Source organism: Pelophylax lessonae (assembly GCF_965119305.1).
Source record: "Pelophylax lessonae genome assembly, chromosome: 1".
NCBI classification, from domain to species: Eukaryota; Metazoa; Chordata; class Amphibia; order Anura; family Ranidae; genus Pelophylax; species Pelophylax lessonae.
This window is the reverse complement of record NC_138768.1, coordinates 151,343,626-151,363,766: the sequence shown is the minus strand read 5'-3', so window position 1 is coordinate 151,363,766 and position 20,141 is coordinate 151,343,626. Positions and strand designations below refer to the sequence as shown.

General features: G+C 47.8%; 1 protein-coding gene across 4 annotated transcripts in view; it reads right to left on the bottom strand.

Annotated features, from left to right (window-relative positions):
- The window catches only part of RASA1 (RAS p21 protein activator 1), a 371,358-nt gene that overhangs the window by 47,850 nt on the left and 303,367 nt on the right, over nt 1-20,141 (bottom strand). For all 4 annotated transcript variants that reach the window (XM_082265664.1, XM_082265665.1, XM_082265666.1 and 1 more), the window contains exons 21-22: nt 11,971-12,038; nt 229-317 (exon numbers count right to left, since the gene is read on the bottom strand). In XM_082265664.1, coding sequence (XP_082121790.1) covers nt 229-317; nt 11,971-12,038 — 157 coding nt within the window. The remainder of the gene's footprint in view (nt 1-228; nt 318-11,970; nt 12,039-20,141) is intronic.

Here is a 20,141-nt window from a genome sequence, read left to right as displayed (position 1 = left end):
GTGAACCAATGACATCAGTGCTGAAAGGCAGACAATTCTGCAGAGAATCAAATCAGCTTCTAACCACAGCTTGTTTAATTAAATTCTAGCAATAAAACCAGGAAGTGGATCGGTTTCTCGGCAGAATTGTGACTAATTATGCCCTCTTGAGCTTTAATAAACCCCTTAGTGTCTCAATTAACTGTATTTCCTCAAATTTGTTTCAAATGTATTCTGCTATTCACTTACTTTGGATCCAAATTCAACTAAATTTGCCAAATTTTGTAGAGACTTGGCGACCAGCGTCAACGTCCTTGCAGCAGTTGGAGAAGGAGAATCTATGAGAGAATAAATATCCATGCAGTAAAGATTGGATCCTTAGATACTTTAATTACTAGCTATAAAATACAAGCTCTTATTAATACAAGATAATAAAGTGCTTATTTATTTGACTCTGTTCCCATTAAAGCATGTTAGTACAGACATTTTAAAAGAGAAGTATGGCCAAAGCTCTGTTATACTTTTCTTGTGGGCCAAATTAGTGCACTTACTTGTGCTCTCCTGTGACCCAGAATTAGCCAACAATGGGATAAAATCAGCTGTCGGCCAACATTACAGAGCCACTGCAGACTCTGAAGGCAACTCGACAATAATGTCAGGTTCTACACAGATGCCTTACAGGCAGCTGGCCCATCCTCCTAGCACGCCGCTGAACGCCTGAGCCAGCAGCTCCTGCCTGGCGCAGAACGCTGACCAACAGTCACCACTTTCTACTCAGAGCGGGCACAAGAACTCCTAATTTCCTGTATAAGCAGACAATACAGTGGCTCGGCAGCACTAAAGTCCCAGCCAGCGTTGTCAACCCTGTCTGGTTTCTACCTTCTGGATTACAGAACAACTTTAGTCAGGGCTGACTTTACTGCTTGGGATTTCAGTGCAGAAGAAACAGCTTTGCCAGCTCACTATAAGAAGTTGGATGCTCAATGGATTTCTACCAGGTCCAACGGCTATTTTTCTCTAAGGTACTTTTAAAGCGTCACAACAAATGAACGGTATATAAAATTTCACAAATAACTGGATTTTTGTCTTACTGTAAAATCCTTTTCTCTGAGGTACACAGACATACAGCCTCAATTCTTCAGACCATTGGGCTTATGCTCTCCATCTCGCAGAGTAGGACTAGGCGGAAACCTTTTTTGGTTACGCCCAAGGGGCAGTCCCAGAGGGTATACCATCACTTCCTGCTGTTGGACACCAGTTTGTACCAAGCTGTGTCAGAAGAACAAATAACTCAACACAAACAGAGGAGCGGGTGCTGTGTGTCTATCAGTAAACCTCAGAGAACAGGATTATACAGTAAGACAAAAATCCAGTTCTCTCTTTCGTTCACTGACAGACACCGCTCAATTCTTCAGACCATTGGGATGTCCCAAAGCAGTGTCAATATGAGGGGTGAGAAAAAACACAGCAAACGCAGAATTCCCAACAAGGGTAAACATAGCCAACCAGGTAACAGGAGCTCAACTAGGAACATCTGAGGAACAACTGGAGCTCACCACCAGGAAAAAATTTTCACCCTCAAGAAGCGGAAGCCTCTGCAACCACAGCTTGCAACACTTTGTAGCCAAACGCCACATCCGAAGATGAAAGTACATCCACCTTATAAAATTTTGTGAATGTGTGTACAGATGACCACGTAGCCGCCTTGCATACCTGAACCACTGATGCCTGATGACGGAAGGCCCAGGAGGCACTAAGTGCCCCCTGGTAGAATGTGCTTTAACTGGGAAAGGAGGAGCCTGACCCTTAATGGAGTAGGCCTGCACCACTGTCTGCCTGACCCACTTGGAAATGGTCACAGCAGATGCGGCTTGGCCCCTACGAGGTCCATTCGTATTTTCTCATCGGTTCAGACACCAGCAGGTAAAACCGAATCACCCCTACCACATCTAAAGAATGTAAGGCAACTTCCTTAGGATGTGTAGGCTTAGGACATCGGGACGATAGCACAATATCTTCATTCAAATGAAACCCCGAGACAACCTTAGGAAGAAACGCCCGACAGGGTCGCAACACCACTTTGTCCCTATGAATCACCAAGTAAGGTGACCGACAGGACAACACAGCCAACTCAGACACGCGACGTGCGGAAGTAAAAACCACTAAGAAAGCCACCTTCTGCGACAGAGTGAGCAGAGGAATTTCTCAAATATTTTCGAAAGAAGGCTTTTGAAGCACCGACAGAACCAAATTGAGATCCCACGGAAGTACCAGGGATCGCACCGGAGGAGCCAGATGGCGAACTCCCTGCACAAAAGTGTGAACCAAAAACTTTGCTGTCAAAGGCCTTGGAAAAAACTAGCCAAGGAGGGAAATCTGGCCCTTGATGGTGCCCAGCGCCAAATGTTGATCTACAACCAATTTTAGAAACTCCAACAGGCAAGACACAGAAAAGGAGCGGGGAGAAACCCCTCCGCGGCTCACACCAAGTAATATACGCCTTCCAAACTCGATGATAAACCTTCCTGGAAGTAAATTTCCAAACCTTCAACAGCGTAGGAATCACGACTCCGACAGGCCTCTATCAGCACCTGGCTTTCAATAGCCAGGCCGTTAAAGCCAGCGACCGTAAAGCAGGATAGAAGATTGGTCCCTGAGACAGAAAATCTTCCCTGAGAGGAAGCTTCCAAGGGATGTCTGCTACCAGCCTTACCAGGTCTGCGTACCAAGACCGGCAAGGCCAGTCTGGTGCCACCAGAATTACTGCAATTCCTTCTACCATGATTCTGCGTAGCAGTCTCGACAAAAGTTGTTTTGGAGCAAAGGAGTAATTTAGACGATACTGACCCCAATGGGCCACCAGAGCGTCTGCAGCGTCAGCCAGAGGATCCCGAGACCTTGACATGAACCTCTGCACCTTCCTGTGGAGACGAGAAGCCAGCAGGTCCACATCGGGGGTCCCCCACCGAAGACACAGTTGATGAAATACCTCCGGGTGAAGAGACCATTCTCCCAGATTCAACATCTGCCGAATGAGATAGTCCGCTTGCCAATTCTCTACCCCCGGAACGTGCACAGCAGAGAGGGCCGGAACATATAGTTCTGCCCACCTCAAGATGCCGGCCACTTTCCGGGCAACCAGGGCACTTCTTGTGCCCCCTTGATGACTGACATTTTCCGATTGTATCTATACAGGACGTCCCTGTAGACGATCCGTCCATTGAGACAGAAAAATGGATTTTTGTAAAATCTTACCGTAAAATCCTTTTCTCTTAGCTCATCGACAGACGTAGTCCTCGGTGATACACCACCTTCGGGTTATGTTACCTCCGCAGGAGCAGGACTAGACAGGAAATTAAAAAGCTCTGGCCACACCCTAGGGGCAGTCCCAGAGGGTATATCCTCTCTCTCTCTGCCTCAGCAAATCAGTTATGTGAAAAAGCAGTGCTTAGAGAATTTAACCCAACCCAACTCCAAAACAGAGGGGCGGGGACTACGTCTGTCGATGAGCTAAGAGAAAAGGATTTTACGGTAAGATTTTACAGAAATCCATTTTTCTCTAGCGCTCATCGACAGACGTAGTCCTCGGTGATACACCACCTTCGGGACGTCCCAGAGCAGTATCACAACTGAGGGGTGGGAAAATGAAAATCAAATCCCAATCTAGAAGGCCCAACCGGTGCCAACTAGAAGTTTACAATGCTCATCCTTAATGATGAGACTCAACAAAAAAAAAGGGAAAACAAAAAATTTTTTTTTTTTTTTTTTCAAACAGAAAAAAACCCTCGAGGTAGACCACCGGTCTCCTCAAATTGCGGCCTGCAAAACCTTGCGGCCAAATGAGGCATCCGCCGATGCCGTCACATCAATTTTATAGAATTTTGTAAAGGTATGTACCGACGACCAGGTGGCCGCCTTACATACCTGGACCACTGACGCCTGATGGCGAAAGGCCCAGGAAGTACTGAGCGCTCGAGTGGAGTGCGCCCTAACAGGGAACGGAGGACTCTGACCCTTAATAGAATAAGCCTGTACCACCGTTTGTCTAATCCATTTGGCAATGGTCGCGGCAGATGCAGGCAAACCCTTTCTGGGGCCATCCGTGATCACAAAAAGTGAATCCGTCTTACGGAATGATTCCGTAGCTTTCAGGTATACCCTGATTGCCCGAACCACATCTAAGGAATGCAACGCATGTTCCCGATGATGCTTGGGCTGAGGACACAAGGAAGGTAGTACAATATCTTCATTCAGATGAAAATCTGAAACCACCTTGGGAAGGAAAGATGGCTTAGGATGAAGTACTACCTTATCCCTATGAATCACTAGGTAAGGTGACTGGCATGATAATGCAGCCAGTTCTGACACCCTGCGAGCAGAAGTAATAGCCACCAAGAAGGCCACCTTCTGGGATAAAGTAAGCAAGGGAATCTCCCTGATGTTTTCAAAGGGAGGTTTCTGTAGAACCGACAAAACCAAATTAAGATCCCAGGGCGGTAAGGGCGCGCGGACTGGAGGAGCCAGGTGCCGCACCCCCTGGATGAAATTCCGCACCAAGGATTTGGTAGCTAAAGGCTTCTGAAAGAAGATTGCTAATGCTGAAACTTGACCCTTGATGGTGCTCAAGGCTAGCTTCTGCTCAACCCCTTGTTGCAAAAAAGCCAATATTCGAGACACCGAATAGGTACGTGGAGGAAATCCTAAAGATTCGCACCACGCAATATAAGTCTTCCATGTGTGATAATAGACTTTGCTGGAAGTCGCTTTCCTTGCTTTAATAAGAGTAGGAATGACTGAAGCTGACAAACCTCTGTCCTTCAGTACTTGGGTCTCAATGGCCAGGCCATTAAACCCAGCGACTGTAAAGCATGATGGTAAATTGGTCCTAGAGACCACAGACACTCCCTGAGACGAAGTTCCCACGGAACGTCTGCGACTAGCATGTCCAAGTCGGCCAGGCCGGCTTGAGGAGGCCAGCCTAGAATTTCTAGGACCACTGGCGCTGATAGAATCTGAACCAGGCGTCCCTAGAGGTCTCTGGCCCCGACCATCCGAGAAAGTCTGGTCGTTTTCTGTTCCCACACATTTATCAGATACCTGATTGTTATCAGGAAGGGTGATCTTTTCTGGTTGAACCTCAGGGACCGAAGTCACCCGACTAGAGGCTACTTGGCCTATCTGGTCAACCAGATCCGATTCCTGTGAGGTATAGGGACTAATCTTAGGAAAAGGTAAAGGAAAAGATCTATTCAGGGAACGGTAACTACCGCTTCCTGTGTTACTTAAATGTTGGAAGGGAAGAATCGCACCGGTAGTAGTGGTTGATGCTCGATCTAATGTCCTGAATACCGGTGAAAACGTCCCCCCACCCTGAAACCGGGTGGGGGCGCACCTTCAGGCTGTGTACTCCTTTGCTTCAGGTTTGGCTGGGTTGGTCCTCTGTTTGTCCGACCAGCCCTTCTTGAACCCTCCTGGAGGAGTCTTGCCTTTCCCGCTAGTACCAGCCGGGCGCCCTTTATGGGCGGTAAAGAAAGGTCCTCGCTTGTTGCGAGGTCCCTTAGCTTTAGCAGCCTGTGGCAAAAAAGTGCTCTTGCCCCCAGTGGCATCCTTGATGATTTCATCTAGGTTGGCCCCAAATAGACGATTCCCCTGAAAAGGGAGATTTGTCAAGGTCTTTTTGGAACCTAGGTCAGCTGACCAGCATTTTAACCACAGCACACGTCTGAGGATCACTGCTAACTTAGATGCATGCCCTAATAGGGGAGTAGTGTCCAAGGCTGCGTCACAGATAAACCGTAGCCCTTGTATGATCTGTTCCATCAAATCAGATGTCTCCTGGGGAATATCTTTTCCCCTAAGATCTTGGCGTACCATTTTCGCCCATTCCGTAAGTGTCTGGGAAACTAGACCAATAACAATTACTGGTCTAAAAGCTGACCCTATCAGAGAAAAGATAGTGCGGGACTCTGCTTCTATCTTTCGATCCACCGGATCCTTAAAGGACGAAGTGTCCTCCACTGGAATAACCGTGGCTTTATTCAGCCTGGAAATAGGCGGATCCACGACTGGTGGTACCGTCCATTTCTTAATGATGGATTCCTCAAACGGATAGCGTCTAGCAATACGCTTGGAAATAGTAAAGGTACGTTTAGAATGCTCCCATTCTCCTTTAATCTGATTACCAAAACATTTAGGTACAGGAAAGGCCTTCGCCATCTTGATGGGCTTATTAGTACCAAAAGGCCTCTCTGTTTCAGTTGCCTCTGCCGGTAAAGCCTCAAGTTTTAAGGTTTCTTGCACTGCCACAACTAGTGCGTCCACCAATGCTTCTTCCTGAATAATAGCAGGAGAAGAAGCGTCCTCCTCACTGTCTGAGGGAGCTTTACCTGGGATAACAGCCCTTGCAGAGGAACCTGCAACTGCCGTGACCATCTCTGAATCTGAGTCAGAGGTGTCAGATGGTATAGGGGTAGGCGGGGGTCGCTTCCTTGACCCCCGTCCCTGACAGGCCGCCTCCACCCGAGCCACCATAGACTCCAAAATTGCTGTAAATGATTCTATACTCTGTGCACCGGCGGGTCCCGAGGCCCCCTCGAGGGAAACAGGTGGGGGAATATGTGTGGCAGGGTCCATGATAACTCCAGTTACTTCCTGGATAATATAATTCAAAAGAAAAAAACTTTTTTTTTTTTTTTTTTCTTTTTCTGACCCCCAGCGCCACAAAAAAACCCCTTAGTGTTACCTGCTAGGGATCCCTATCGATCGAGAGAGAGAGAGATAGACCCCCAGGCTCACCACTTGATGCTCAGAGTTAAACTGCAACAGCTTACAGCGCTGTCTTGACAAACAGGAAGTCTTTTGGCTGGCTGCCCAGGAAGAAAGGAGGCGGCTCCGCCCCTCTGCACGCCTACCGGCGCCTCCCCCAAGCTCCACGAGGTGTAGGATCACCTCAAACATGGCCGCCCCCATGCTGGAGACACGAGGCTACGCCAAAATGGCGGCTCGTGCGATCCAGCAAAAAAAATGCCGGCGGCCTGTACTGACTAGCGGTGTGCTGCAGGGCACACAACACTCTCTCTGCATGGGGATCTGGCGTGGTTGGCGGTACCGGCCCTGGCGGACCACATGGCCGTTCGGGAGGCCTGCTATAGCTGGAGATCTGATTAGGAAGGCAGTCTACATGTCCGTGGCTTCTGACTGGTAGGTAGTTTATACTTAACCCATAAGATTCCCAGAATGCCACAGATTACATCTTTAAAACATGTATACAATAGATTGTTAGCTTCCAAACCAAGCCTCCTGGCTTTTTGCACACATAAAATCACACTCAAAATAGGAGGATTTGTGACATGTTATAGGATAGAAAGAACTCTTTCTTACCATACAGAGAGGGGCCCGCGTTCACCACAAACCCGTCAGGGAAAAAGGGGGAACATACTACTCACCATACCGGAACCAGGCGGGCACCAACTCCTGACAGTACCCCTCTCCACCGGGGCGGGAGGGCTGTCAACCGATACGGACGCCGTGACTCATGGTCTTTGGCGTTTCAGCGAGACGTTTAACTCGCGGGTTCAGTCCTTTTAATGGGACTTTGTCGCGGCCGACCCAGCGCGGAGCTATGGCCTGCACGCGCTCGTAGGCTGAACTGGGGTGACCACCGGATCTCAACATCCAGCCCGTCGCCCAGTTCAGCTTTCTTGCTTGAAGATCTCACAGGAACACTGGAGAAAAAAAGCTGTCTAAAAATCCTTTTAGAAAAAAATTCTTGCCAGGACCTAAGATCCCAGCAAGGTATCTAGGTCCTTACTCCTAACTAGACAGAAAATAACTGATTTGCTGAGGCAGAGAGAGAGAGGATATACCCTCTGGGACTGCCCCTAGGGTGTGGCCAGAGCTTTTTAATTTCCTGTCTAGTCCTGCTCCTGCGGAGGTAACATAACCCGAAGGTGGTGTATCACCGAGGACTACGTCTGTCGATGAGCGCTAGAGAAAGTCTGATTGCCGCATTTCCAGGATGTTAAATCGGCAACCTGGACTCCTCTTGAGTGCAGACGCCTTGGGCCGAACGCACTCCAAAGACACCTCCCCATCCGGACAGACTGGCATCAGTGGTGATCACAGTCCAATACAGGGGAAGAAAAGATTTTCCCCAGACGTAGGGCCGGGGAGCGAAGCCACCATAGGAGAGACTCCCTCGAACCCCTATTCAACAGGATCAGATTGTCCAATGACAGTGGATCCTTGTTCCATTTGAACAGAATCTCCCTTTGTAAGGGCCTGGTGTGGAACTGCGCAAACTGAACCGCCTCGAAGGTGGACACCATCAGCCCCAGCACTTGCATACAAGTTCTGAGTGATGATCGATGGTTGGACAACAGGAGCCGAACAGCATCCTGTAGCTTCAGAAGTTTAGTCTGAGGAAAAAACACCCAGGCTGACGCTGAATCTAGGGTCAGATCCAAGAAGTCCAGCTTTGTGGACGGAGACTGTGCAGATTCCTGAAAATTCAGCGTCCACCCAAACTTCTGCAGGGTGCACACCGTAACGTCAAGTCGGCTTCTAGAGCCAAGGAAGACATTGCACGCAGAAGCAGAATGTCCAGGTAACCTACTGCAATCCCCTTCTGCAGTAACAAGGTCAACACTGGGCCAAAACCTTTGTGAACACCCGAGGCGCTGAGGCGAGACCAAAGGGTAATTTCAATTCAATATTCAATATTGGACAAACCTTGCCTTCCTTCCTGGGAACTGTAAACAGATTTGAATAAAATCCTTGGAAGCGTTCCGACTCTGGAAACTACACATTAACTCCCTGTGTTAACAGGTCCTGCACTGCTCTGTAGAGGCCCTGTAGCCGCTCTGGGGACAGACGTAAGTTGGAAGGAAAGAACCTTGCCGGTGGCAAGGACCGAAACTAGATCTTGTAACTGCACCAATTCGTGGACCCATTTGTCCTGAATGAGCAAGGTCCACAGATCCGGAAAGAAACAAAGACGTCCCACCAGCCCAGACGCGGGTGAGGGGGCGCCCTTCAGGCTCAGGAAGGCTTGTCTGTAACCAGAAGTGCCGGCTTTGGACTTACCCTTCCAGGGAGCATCCTGTAAAGTTACGGGTGGATCTCGAAACCCTTTTCCTGCGAACCAGACGGACGAAAGGGCCGCTTGCGAGCAGAAAAGAAGGAACCCCACTTACGACGAGGTTCCTTGCTCTTAGTAACCTGCGGGAAGTAATGTACTCTTACCTCCCCCGTTAGACCCTTAATGATCTCTTCCATAAAGGCACCAAACAGTCACCTACAAAAGGAAAATCAGTCAGCACCTTTTTTTGAAGCCTGGTCAACCTACCAGTACTTCAACCAGATCATGTGGTGAAGGATCAGCGCCGTCACAGAAACTCTGACCCAGGGGGCTGCATCCAGGGATGCATCAAAAATACACTGTAACCCTTGCCTTGGATCAACTGATCTGCCAGCTCAGAAGGGTGTGGACCCCCCTCAAGATCCTGGCGCAAAATATTAGCCCATTCCGTTAAGGTCTGGGATACCAAAGTGATAGCAAACACCGGTCTCAAAACGGAAGCAGCCACGGTGAAGAGGTACCGGACCAGCGTCTCAGCTCTTTTGTCCATGGGGTCCTTATAAGACGAGGAATCCTCCACCGGCAAAAGTGTGGCCTTATTTAGCCTGGAGACCTGAGAGTCCACCATCGGTGGAACCGTTAGTTTCTTCAGAAGAGAGACTCCTCAAAAGGATATCTCTATCTCCTAGCAAAATGCTTAGGTATTCCAACCATGCATTTCGGGGAACCCCACTGACTAGTGACAATCCCGTCAAAATAGGCAGGAAAGGGAAACTCCTTTGTCACTTTGAAAGATTTGTGGGTGACAAAGAGCACCTGCGTCGCCGACTCTGCCTTAGCTGAGTCCTCCAAATTTAAAGTTTCCCCGCACTGACACAATTAGGGCCTCCACCATTGCTTTTTCATGAGCGGCTGCAGAGGACTCAGCGTGCGTAGACGCAGACCCAATGGGCTGACTTGTCACCACCTCAGAATCTGAAAAAGCAGAGGATACAGGTGAAAGGGGGGGGGGGGGGTGCGCTTCTTGTCAAATTTCCTTTGCAGGGCCATATCTACTTTGGCTACTAGCGACTGCAATGCTGCCGTCATGGCGGTAGTGAAACAAGCTCCATAGGCTCCATGATCAAAGGATTAACGGAACCGCGCTGCTCAGAAAGAATTTTTTTTGGGGGGGGGGGGGGGGAGAGAGAGAAGAGGCCCCTTCCCCCTGTGCACCACTGGGGCACTACAAGAATCAGCGCACCCGCATCGCTGTATACGGCAGAGGAAGGTAGATACCCCCAGAGACTCACCACCCGAGTTGGAGAGCTGCCACACTGCTGGAAAGAGTAAGGGGAAACACTGACCTGACACTAGAAGCCCCCTGCAGCCTCTGCACTGCATCAGACTACAGGAAAATGGCCACCATTAAAACTATGGGGAAACCAAAAACATGGCCGCTGGACTACACAAACATGGCCGCCGAAGCCGGGAATACAGAGACCACGGCAAAATGACGGCACCACACGGCGCTGCACGGGACCCTGGACCCCAGACAAAAAACAGACCCCAGGAGGACCCCCCACCCCCGCAACACCCAGGTATGGACACCCCTTACAGGGGCTGACAGCGGCATCACCCAGCGCTCCTCCAGCCCAGCACCATTCAGCTCCAGTACCAAATTCACCTATGCCCCTAGGGGCCGGGGGGGAAGGGGACAGATGAGGGCACCAAATTAGGGGGGGCAACCCCATCAAGGTGAAGGGGGAAAGACAGTGGGAAGGAAAGGCACAAAAGGGGCCTAGGATTCACCAGGCAGGCGCCACTCCCAGCAGTCCACCGCACCATCTTGGAATGGGGGTGCTGCAACCTGAGGTACGCTGCGACTCTGGTCGTGACTGCTGTCGTGACCAGGGCTATGCGACCTCGCAAGGAGTTTCACTCGCTGGTCAGCCCCTGTCCAATGGGGCTATGTTGCAGCCAACCTACCGCGGAGCTATTAGTTGGGTTGTGCTCGCAGGCCAGACTGGGAAGACCATAAGGATTCTAGAATATCCAGTGCGTCGCCCAGTCCGGCTGTTGATTGTATTTCACACAGGAACAAAACAAATTAAAGAAAAAGTAAAACATATCATTTGAAAAGGAAAAAATGCCAGGACCGCAGATCCCAGCAGAGAGCCAGGTCCTTACTCCTGACTAGGCAGAAAAAAAAAAAAAAACAACTTGTGCCCTACAGCAGGAAGTGATGGTATACCCTCTGGGATTGCCCCAGGGTCGTAACCAAAAAGGTTTCCGCTTACTCCTACAGATGGAGAGCATAAGCCCAATGGTCTTAGAATTGAAGCGGTGTGTGAGTGAACCAAAGAGAAATACTAATTTTTTTTCCCACACACTTCAAAGAAATGATTATACAGATATGTATGCAATCAGATGTAGGATGCTAAAAAAAAAAGTTTTCCAAGCATTACAAAGTTTTGCTATGGTAACGTGTTTTTAAACATTTGAATATTAAAAGCATATTAGTGCTACTGACCTCAGCACTTGCCATGCTTAAGGATAAGATCACCTTTGGTAAAATGTTACACCCATATTAATGGTGTAAAAGAGCACCCCCCCCCCCCCCCCACTGTGACAGAGGATCTTTTCCCCACTGTCACCATTTCAAAAGAGTGCAACAGCGAAGGGCTCCGCCCACACGGCCATTTAATTTATTCAGAGTGATCTGTGAATGAACTACAGAGCTACTGTCTTCTAATACGGCATACGACTTGTAGTTCTCACTGAACACTGAGGGCACTGGTGAGCGCTCTTGTAGTACACTGATTATCCTGCTCTCTACATCCTGGACAGGATCAATAACTTAACAGTGCCCCCTATTAACAGGAATAAATGAAACAAATAAAAGCAAGCACATTAAGGATTATTTTTCTTACCTGAGATGATATTAAACATTCTTGGATTAAGGATAGCAGGACAGATTAGTCGTAGAAAAACAAAGCCGCTGAAAAAAAAAAAAAAGACAGGAGAGGATTAAAAATCTCATATATTGAGGAGTTATTCATACTAAATAGGTTAAAAACGAGTGGCTAACACGGTCTTACAGTGCCCACAGCAATTAAAGTGTTTGTAAAGCCGAAACTTTATTTTTTTTTTTTACCATAATGCATTCCCTTCATTATAGTAAAAAATGTTTCATTAAGTGAATTACTCCCTTTTTATACTTGCGTGAGCCTGATCTCGATCCAGCGTGGTGTCTACCTGTAGGGGCTCTCACAGGCTTTCTCAGTCAAATCTTGTGACAAGGGGGCGGGTCCAAGCCTCACTGTCTGTCTATAGACACAGGCAGCACGGCTCAGGATCAAGATAGCAGGTGCACCCCCATAAGCAGCAGCCTTCTATGGTGGAACACGGAGAAGAGGAGCCAGGCGCACTGTTTGGGAACCCCAGAGGAGGTGGCATTGGTCCGCTCTGTGCATTACCACTGTACAGAGAAGCCAAGTATAACTTGAATTGAAAGAAACATTTACTTTACAAACGATTTAATGAAAGTAACAGTGGTGTTTGGACAAATTACTCTACTACTGCTGTGTTTCCCCTTTTGTAGGTCTTATACAATTGAAATGAGCAAAAATACTTAATGGTAAATACCTTTTTTTTTTTTTTTGGGGTACATGGGAGGGACACAGGAAATCAAGACACTTGGGGATGGTGGTGGGAAACTCATTCTGCCATGTTTTGACAGATTAAGCTTACTGTCAACACAGAACAGAGGGCAGAACAAACTGAGATTTTATGACGGCGTCAAACTGCCAGGCAGCAGAATCCTTAAAGTGGTTCTAAAGTCAAGATTTTTTTACCTTAGAAACATAGAATGTGTCGGCAGATAAGAACCATTTGGCCCATCTAGTCTGCCCAGTATATCTGAATCCTATGAATAGTCCCTGGCGCTATCTTATATGAAGGATAGCCTTATGCCTATCCCATGCATGCTTAAACTCCTTCACTGTATTTGCAGCTACCACTTCTGCAGGAAGGTTATTCCATGCATCCACTACTCTCTCAGTAAAGTAATACTTCCTCATATTACTTTTAAACCTTTGCCCCTCTAATTTAAAACTGTGTCCTCTTGTGGTAGTTTTTCTTCTTTTAAATATGCTCTCCTCCTTTACCGAGTTGATTCCCTTTATGTATTTAAAAGTTTCTATCATATCCCCTCTGTCTCTTCTTTCTTCCAAGCTATACATGTTAAGGTCCTTTAACCTTTCCTGGTAAGTTTTTTCCTGCAATCCATGTACTAGTTTAGTAGCTCTTCTCTGAACTCTCTCTAGAGTATCCATATCCTTCTGGAGATATGGCCTCCAGTACTGCGCACAATACTCCAAGTGAGGTCTCACCAGTGTTCTGTACAGCGGCATAAGCACTTCTCTCTTTCTACTGCTTATACCTCTCCCTATACATCCAAGCATTCTGTTGGCATTTCGTGCTGCTCTATTACATTGTCTTCCCACCTTTAAGTCTTCTGAAATAATTACTCCTTAACCTCTTGACGGTTGCCGCCTGCATATAATGCAGTGGGTGTGCCTTAACACCGAGTGGTAGCATATAATGTATATGTATGTATGTATGTGTATATGTATGTATGTATATATATATATATATATATATATATATATATATCTGCAGCCCTGTGTAAACCACTTACTGTGCTGAGAGCGCACTCCCAGCACGGTAGCAGGTGGGGATTGGCAAGCAGTCACATGACCCAAATGCCCCCCTTTGGGCTTCTAGAACTCCTAAAGAGCTGGGAGTCAGTCGGCGCAAAGGGGTTATTCATCCCCTGCCTTAAGCTAAAGAAAGTCCCAGTAGTTGTATCATTCCACCCCCATCTCCCTGGGATGATGCATCCACTACGCTGAATGGCAGGAAAGAGTGCAGAAGCATGCACAGATGATGTCATGTATTAACGCTTGCAGTGTTGGTAAAACAAGCCGTATCAAGAGATTCAAGTGGTGCCCAGGGGTGCAAATATCAAGATGGTTCCCAGTGCTTCAGCCAAAATGGCTTTACTTTAGGTCTTTAAAGAAGGGGCAAGTGCAGATGCAATGCCATGGCTCTGGACCTGGAGAGCACTCCAGGGCTAACCTTTACCAGCACACAAAGGTCTGGAATGCACCACAATGCCTATCATAGTGCCTCAAGTTCACATTCTAGGCTAGGATTAGGAAAGGCCAATCCAGATAGCTGCTTAGTAGACCCCAGCTCAATCAACAATGTAGTGAGAAATTTTGATTAACGTTACATACATAGTAGTTGAGGTTGAATAAAGACAATAGTCCATCCAGTTCAACCTGTATAGGTGCGCGTGGCCGTAATCATCTCTCATACCCCTTAATGTTCTGATCCTTGAGATGTTGATGGAAGCATCCAAAGGAAAAAATAAAACTGAAGAAAAAAGGCTAGTATAAAGGCTGGTTATATTTTTCTCAGTGGAGAAAAATAAGATTTTAGTACTCACCGTGAAATCCATTTCTCTGAGTTCATCGACGGACACAGTGCTCCATGAATCCTGACTATAGGGTTATATCGCCCTTCTGCAGGAGTAGGACTAGACCAAACAAAAAAAAAAAAAAACCTTGGCTACACCCATGGGCCATCCTCAGCTGGTATATAACCCTTTGAGCTATATATAGGTCTTTAGTTTTGTACCAAGCATTATTAGAAATATCAAAACTTAATAGAGTGGTGGGTGCTGTGTCCGTTCAACTCCGAAAATTGGATTTTACGATGAGTACAAAAAACTGGATTTTTGACTTGCCGTAAAATCCTTTTCTCTAAAGTTCATTGACAGACGGAGCGCCATATTCTTCTTGGCCATTGGGTTATGCTGCCCACTAAAGGAGTAGGACACTAGGCAGAAAAAATCTTTACCACGCCTACGGGGCAGTCCCTGCAGGCATACACCCACTCACTCTGATATAGGATTCAGTTTTGTTGCAAGCAGTGTTTAGAAGAAAAAAAACCCATTCCACTCAGAAATAGAGGGGCGGGTGCTGTGTCTGTCAATGAACTTCAGAGAAAAATGGATTTTTGTAAAATCTTACCGTAAAATCCTTTTCTCTTAGCTCATCGACAGACGTAGTCCTCGGTGATACACCACCTTCGGGTTATGTTACCTCCGCAGGAGCAGGACTAGACAGGAAATTAAAAAGCTCTGGCCACACCCTAGGGGCAGTCCCAGAGGGTATATCCTCTCTCTCTCTGCCTCAGCAAATCAGTTATGTGAAAAAGCAGTGCTTAGAGAATTTAACCCAACCCAACTCCAAAACAGAGGGGCGGGGACTACGTCTGTCGATGAGCTAAGAGAAAAGGATTTTACGGTAAGATTTTACAAAAATCCATTTTTCTCTAGCGCTCATCGACAGACGTAGTCCTCGGTGATACACCACCTTCGGGACGTCCCAGAGCAGTATCACAACTGAGGGGTGGGAAAATGGAAATCAAATCCCAATCTAGAAGGCCCAACCGGTGCCAACTAGAAGTTTACAATGCTCATCCTTAATGATGAGACTCAACAAAAAAATTTTCAAACAGAAAAAAAAAACCCTCGAGGTAGACCACCGGTCTCCTCAAATTGCGGCCTGCAAAACCTTGCGGCCAAATGAGGCATCCGCCGATGCCGTCACATCAATTTTATAGAATTTAGTAAAGGTATGTACCGACGACCAAGTGGCCGCCTTACATACCTGGACCACTGACGCCTGATGGCGAAAGGCCCAGGAAGTACTGAGCGCTCGAGTGGAGTGCGCCCTAACAGGGAACGGAGGACTCTGACCCTTAATAGAATAAGCCTGTACCACCGTTTGTCTAATCCATTTGGCAATGGTCGCGGCAGATGCAGGCAAACCCTTTCTGGGGCCATCCGTGATCACAAAAAGTGAATCCGTCTTACGGAATGATTCCGTAGCTTTCAGGTATACCCTGATTGCCCGAACCACATCCAAGGAATGCAACGCATGTTCCCGATGATGCTTGGGCTGAGGACACAAGGAAGGTAGTACAATATCTTCATTCAGATGAAAATCTGAAACACCTTAGGAAGAAAAGATGGCTTAGGATGAAGTACTACCTTATCCCTATGAATCACTAGGTATGGGGACTGGCATGATAATGCAGCCAGTTCTGACACCCTGCGAGCAGAAGTAATAGCCACCAAGAAGGCCACCTTCTGGGATAAAGTAAGCAAGGGAATCTCCCTGATGTTTTCAAAGGGAGGTTTCTGTAGAACCGACAAAACCAAATTAAGATCCCAGGGCGGTAAGGGCGCGCTGACTGGAGGAGCCAGGTGCCGCACCCCCTGGATGAAATTCCGCACCAAGGATTTGGTAGCTAAAGGTTTCTGAAAGAAGATTGCTAATGCTGAAACTTGACCCTTGATGGTGCTCAAGGCTAGCTTCTGCTCAACCCCTTGTTGCAAAAAGGCCAATATTCGAGACACCGAATAGGTACGTGGAGGAAATCCTAAAGATTCGCACCACGCAATATAAGTCTTCCATGTGTGATAATAGACTTTGCTGGAAGTCGCTTTCCTTGCTTTAATAAGGGTAGGAATGACTGAAGTAGACAAACCTCTGTCCTTCAGTACTTGGGTCTCAATGGCCAGGCCATTAAAACCAGCGACTGTAAAGCACGAAGGTAAATAGGTCCTTGAGACTACAGACACTCCCTGAGACGAAGTTCCCACGGAACGTCTGCGACTAACATGTCCAAGTCGGCCAGGCCGGCTTGAAGAGGCCAGCCTAGAATTTCTAGGACCACTGGCGCTGATTGGATCTGAACCAGGCGTCCCTAGAGCTATCTGGCCCCGACCATCCGAGAAAGTCTGGTCGTTTTCTGTTCCCACACATTTATCAGATACCTGATAGTTATCAGGAAAGGTGATCTTTTCTGGTTGAACCTCAGGGACCGAAGTCACCCGACTAGAGGCTACTTGGCCTATCTGGTCAATCAGATCCGATTCCTGTGAGGTATCGGGACTAATCTTAGGAAAAGGTAAAGGAAAAGATCTATACAGGGAACGGTAACTACCGCTTCCTGTACTTAAATGTTGGAAGGGAAGAATCGCACCGGTAGTAGTGGTTGATGCTCGATCTAATGTCCTGAATACCGGTGAAAACGTCCCCCCACCCTGAAATCGGGTGGGGGCGCACCTTCAGGCTGTGTACTCCTTTACTTCGGGTTTGGCTGGGTTGGTCCTCTGCTTGTCCGACCAGCCCTTCTTGAACCCTCCTGGAGGAGTCTTGCCTTTCCCGGAAGTACCAGCCGGGCGCCCTTTATGGGCGGTAAAGAAAGGTCCTCGCTTGTTGCGAGGTTCCTTAGCTTTTGCAGCCTGTGGCAAAAAAGTACTCTTGCCCCCGGTGGCATCCTTAATGATTTCATCTAGGTTGGCTCCAAATAGACGATTCCCCTGGAAAGGGAGATTGGTCAAAGTCTTTTTGGAACCTAGGTCAGCTGACCAGCATTTTAACCACAGCACACGTCTGAGGATCACTGCTAACTTAGATGCATGCCCTAACAAGGGAGTAGTGTCCAAGGCTGCGTCACAGATAAACCGTAGCCCTTGTATGATCTGTTCTATCAAATCAGATGTCTCCTGGGGAATATCTTTTCCCCTAAGATCTTGGCGTACCATTTTCGCCCATTCTGTAAGTGTCTGGGAAACTAGACCAATAACAATTACTGGTCTAAATGCTGACCCTATCAGAGAAAAGATAGTGCGGGACTCCGCTTCTATCTTTCGATCCACCGGATCCTTAAAGGACGAAGTGTCCTCCACTGGAATAACCGTGGCTTTATTCAGCCTGGAAATAGGCGGATCCACGACTGGTGGTACCGTCCATTTCTTAATGATGGATTCCTCAAACGGATAGCGTCTAGCAATACGCTTGGAAATAGTAAAGGTACGTTTAGAATGTTCCCATTCTCCTTTAATCTGATTTCCAAAACATTTAGGTACAGGAAAAGCCTTCGCCGTCTTGATGGGCTTATTAGTCCCAAAAGGCCTCTCTGTTTCAGTTGCCTCTGCCGGTAAAGCCTCAAGTTTTAAGGTTTCTTGCACTGCCACAACTAGTGCGTCCACCAATGCTTCTTCCTGAATTATAGCAGGAGAAGAAGCGTCCTCCTCACTGTCTGAGGGGGCTTTACCTGGGATAGCAGCCCTTGCAGAGGAACCTGCAACTGCAGTGACCATCTCTGAATCAGAGTCAGAGGTGTCAGATAGTATAGGGGTAGGCGGGGGTCGCTTCCTTGACCCCCGTCCCTGACAGGCCGCCTCCACCCGAGCCACCATAGACTCCAAAATTGCTGTAAATGACTCTATACTCTGTACACCGGCGGGTCCCGAGGCCCCCTCGAGGGAAACAGGTGGGGGAATATGTGTGGCAGGGTCCATAATAACTCCAGTTACTTCCTGGATGATATAATTCAAAGTAAAGAAAAAACTTTTTTTTTTTTTTTTTTTTTGACCCTCAGCGCCACACAAAAAAAAACCCCTTAGTGTTACCTGCTAGGGATCCCTATCGATCGAGAGAGAGAGAGATAGACCCCCAGGCTCACCACTTGATGTTCAGAGTTGAACTGCAACAGCTTACAGCGCTGTCTTAGACAAACAGGAAGTCTTTTGGCTGGCTGCCCAGGAAGAAAGGAGGCGGCTCCGCCCCTCTGCACGCCTTCCGGCGCCTCCCCCAAGCTCCACGAGGTGTAGAATCACCTAAAACATGGCCGCCCCCATGCTGGAGACACGAGGCTACGCCAAAATGGCGGCTCGTGCGATCCAGGCAAAAAAATGGCGGCGGCCTGTGCTGACTAGCGGTGTGCTGCAGGCACACAACACTCTCTCTTCATGGGGATATGGCGTGGTTGGCGGTACCGGCCCTGGCGGACCGCATGGCCATTCGGGAGGCCTGCTATTAGCTGGAGATCTGACTTGGAAGGCAGTCTACATGTCCATGGCTTCTGACTGGTAGGTAGCTTATACTTAACCCATAAGATTCCCAGAATGCCACAGATTACATCTTTAAAACATGTATACAATAGATTGTTAGCTCCCAAACCAAGCCTCCTGGCTTTTTGCACACATAAAATCACACTCAAAATAGGAGGATTTGTGACATGTTATAGGATAGAAAGAAAACTCTTTCTTACCATACAGAGAGGGGCCCGCGTTCACCACAAAACCCGTCAGGGAAAACAGGGGGAACATACTACTCACCATACCGGAACCAGGCGGGCACCAACTCCTGACAGTACCCCTCTCCACCGGGGCGGGAGGGCTGTCGACCGATACGGACGCCGTGACTCATGGTCTTTGGCGTTTCAGCGAGACGTTTAACTCGCGGGGTCAGTCCTTTAATGGGACTTTGTCGCGGCCGACCCAGCGCGGAGCTATGGCCTGCACGCGCTCGTAGGCTGAACTGGGGTGACCACCGGATCTCAACATCCAGCCCGTCGCCCAGTTCAGCTTTCTTGCTTGAAGATCTCACAGGAACACTGGAGAAAAAAAGCTGTCTAAAAAATCCTTTAAGAAAAAGTTCTTGCCAGGACCTAAGATCCCAGCAAGGTATCTAGGTCCTTACTCCTAACTAGACAGAAAATAACTGATTTGCTGAGGCAGAGAGAGAGAGGATATACCCTCTGGGACTGCCCCTAGGGTGTGGCCAGAGCTTTTTAATTTCCTGTCTAGTCCTGCTCCTGCGGAGGTAACATAACCCGAAGGTGGTGTATCACCGAGGACTACGTCTGTCGATGAGCGCTAGAGAAAAGGATTTTACGGTAAGTCAAAAATCCAGTTCTCTAGCGTTCATTGACAGACGCAGCTCCACATTCTTCTTGACCATTGGGATGTCCCAAAGCAGTATTTGACTTTAATATTTTTATTGAATATAACAAGGAAGAAATACAGGTCACCGATAACATTATATAAAACAATGCAGAGAGCATTTAAACAGTGGAGCGTGTACAAGGATAAAAAAAAAAAAAAAAAAAAAAAAAGGTACGTCATACAAGATGGAAGGCAAAATATAAATGCATACAGTAGGGTTGTATGGTC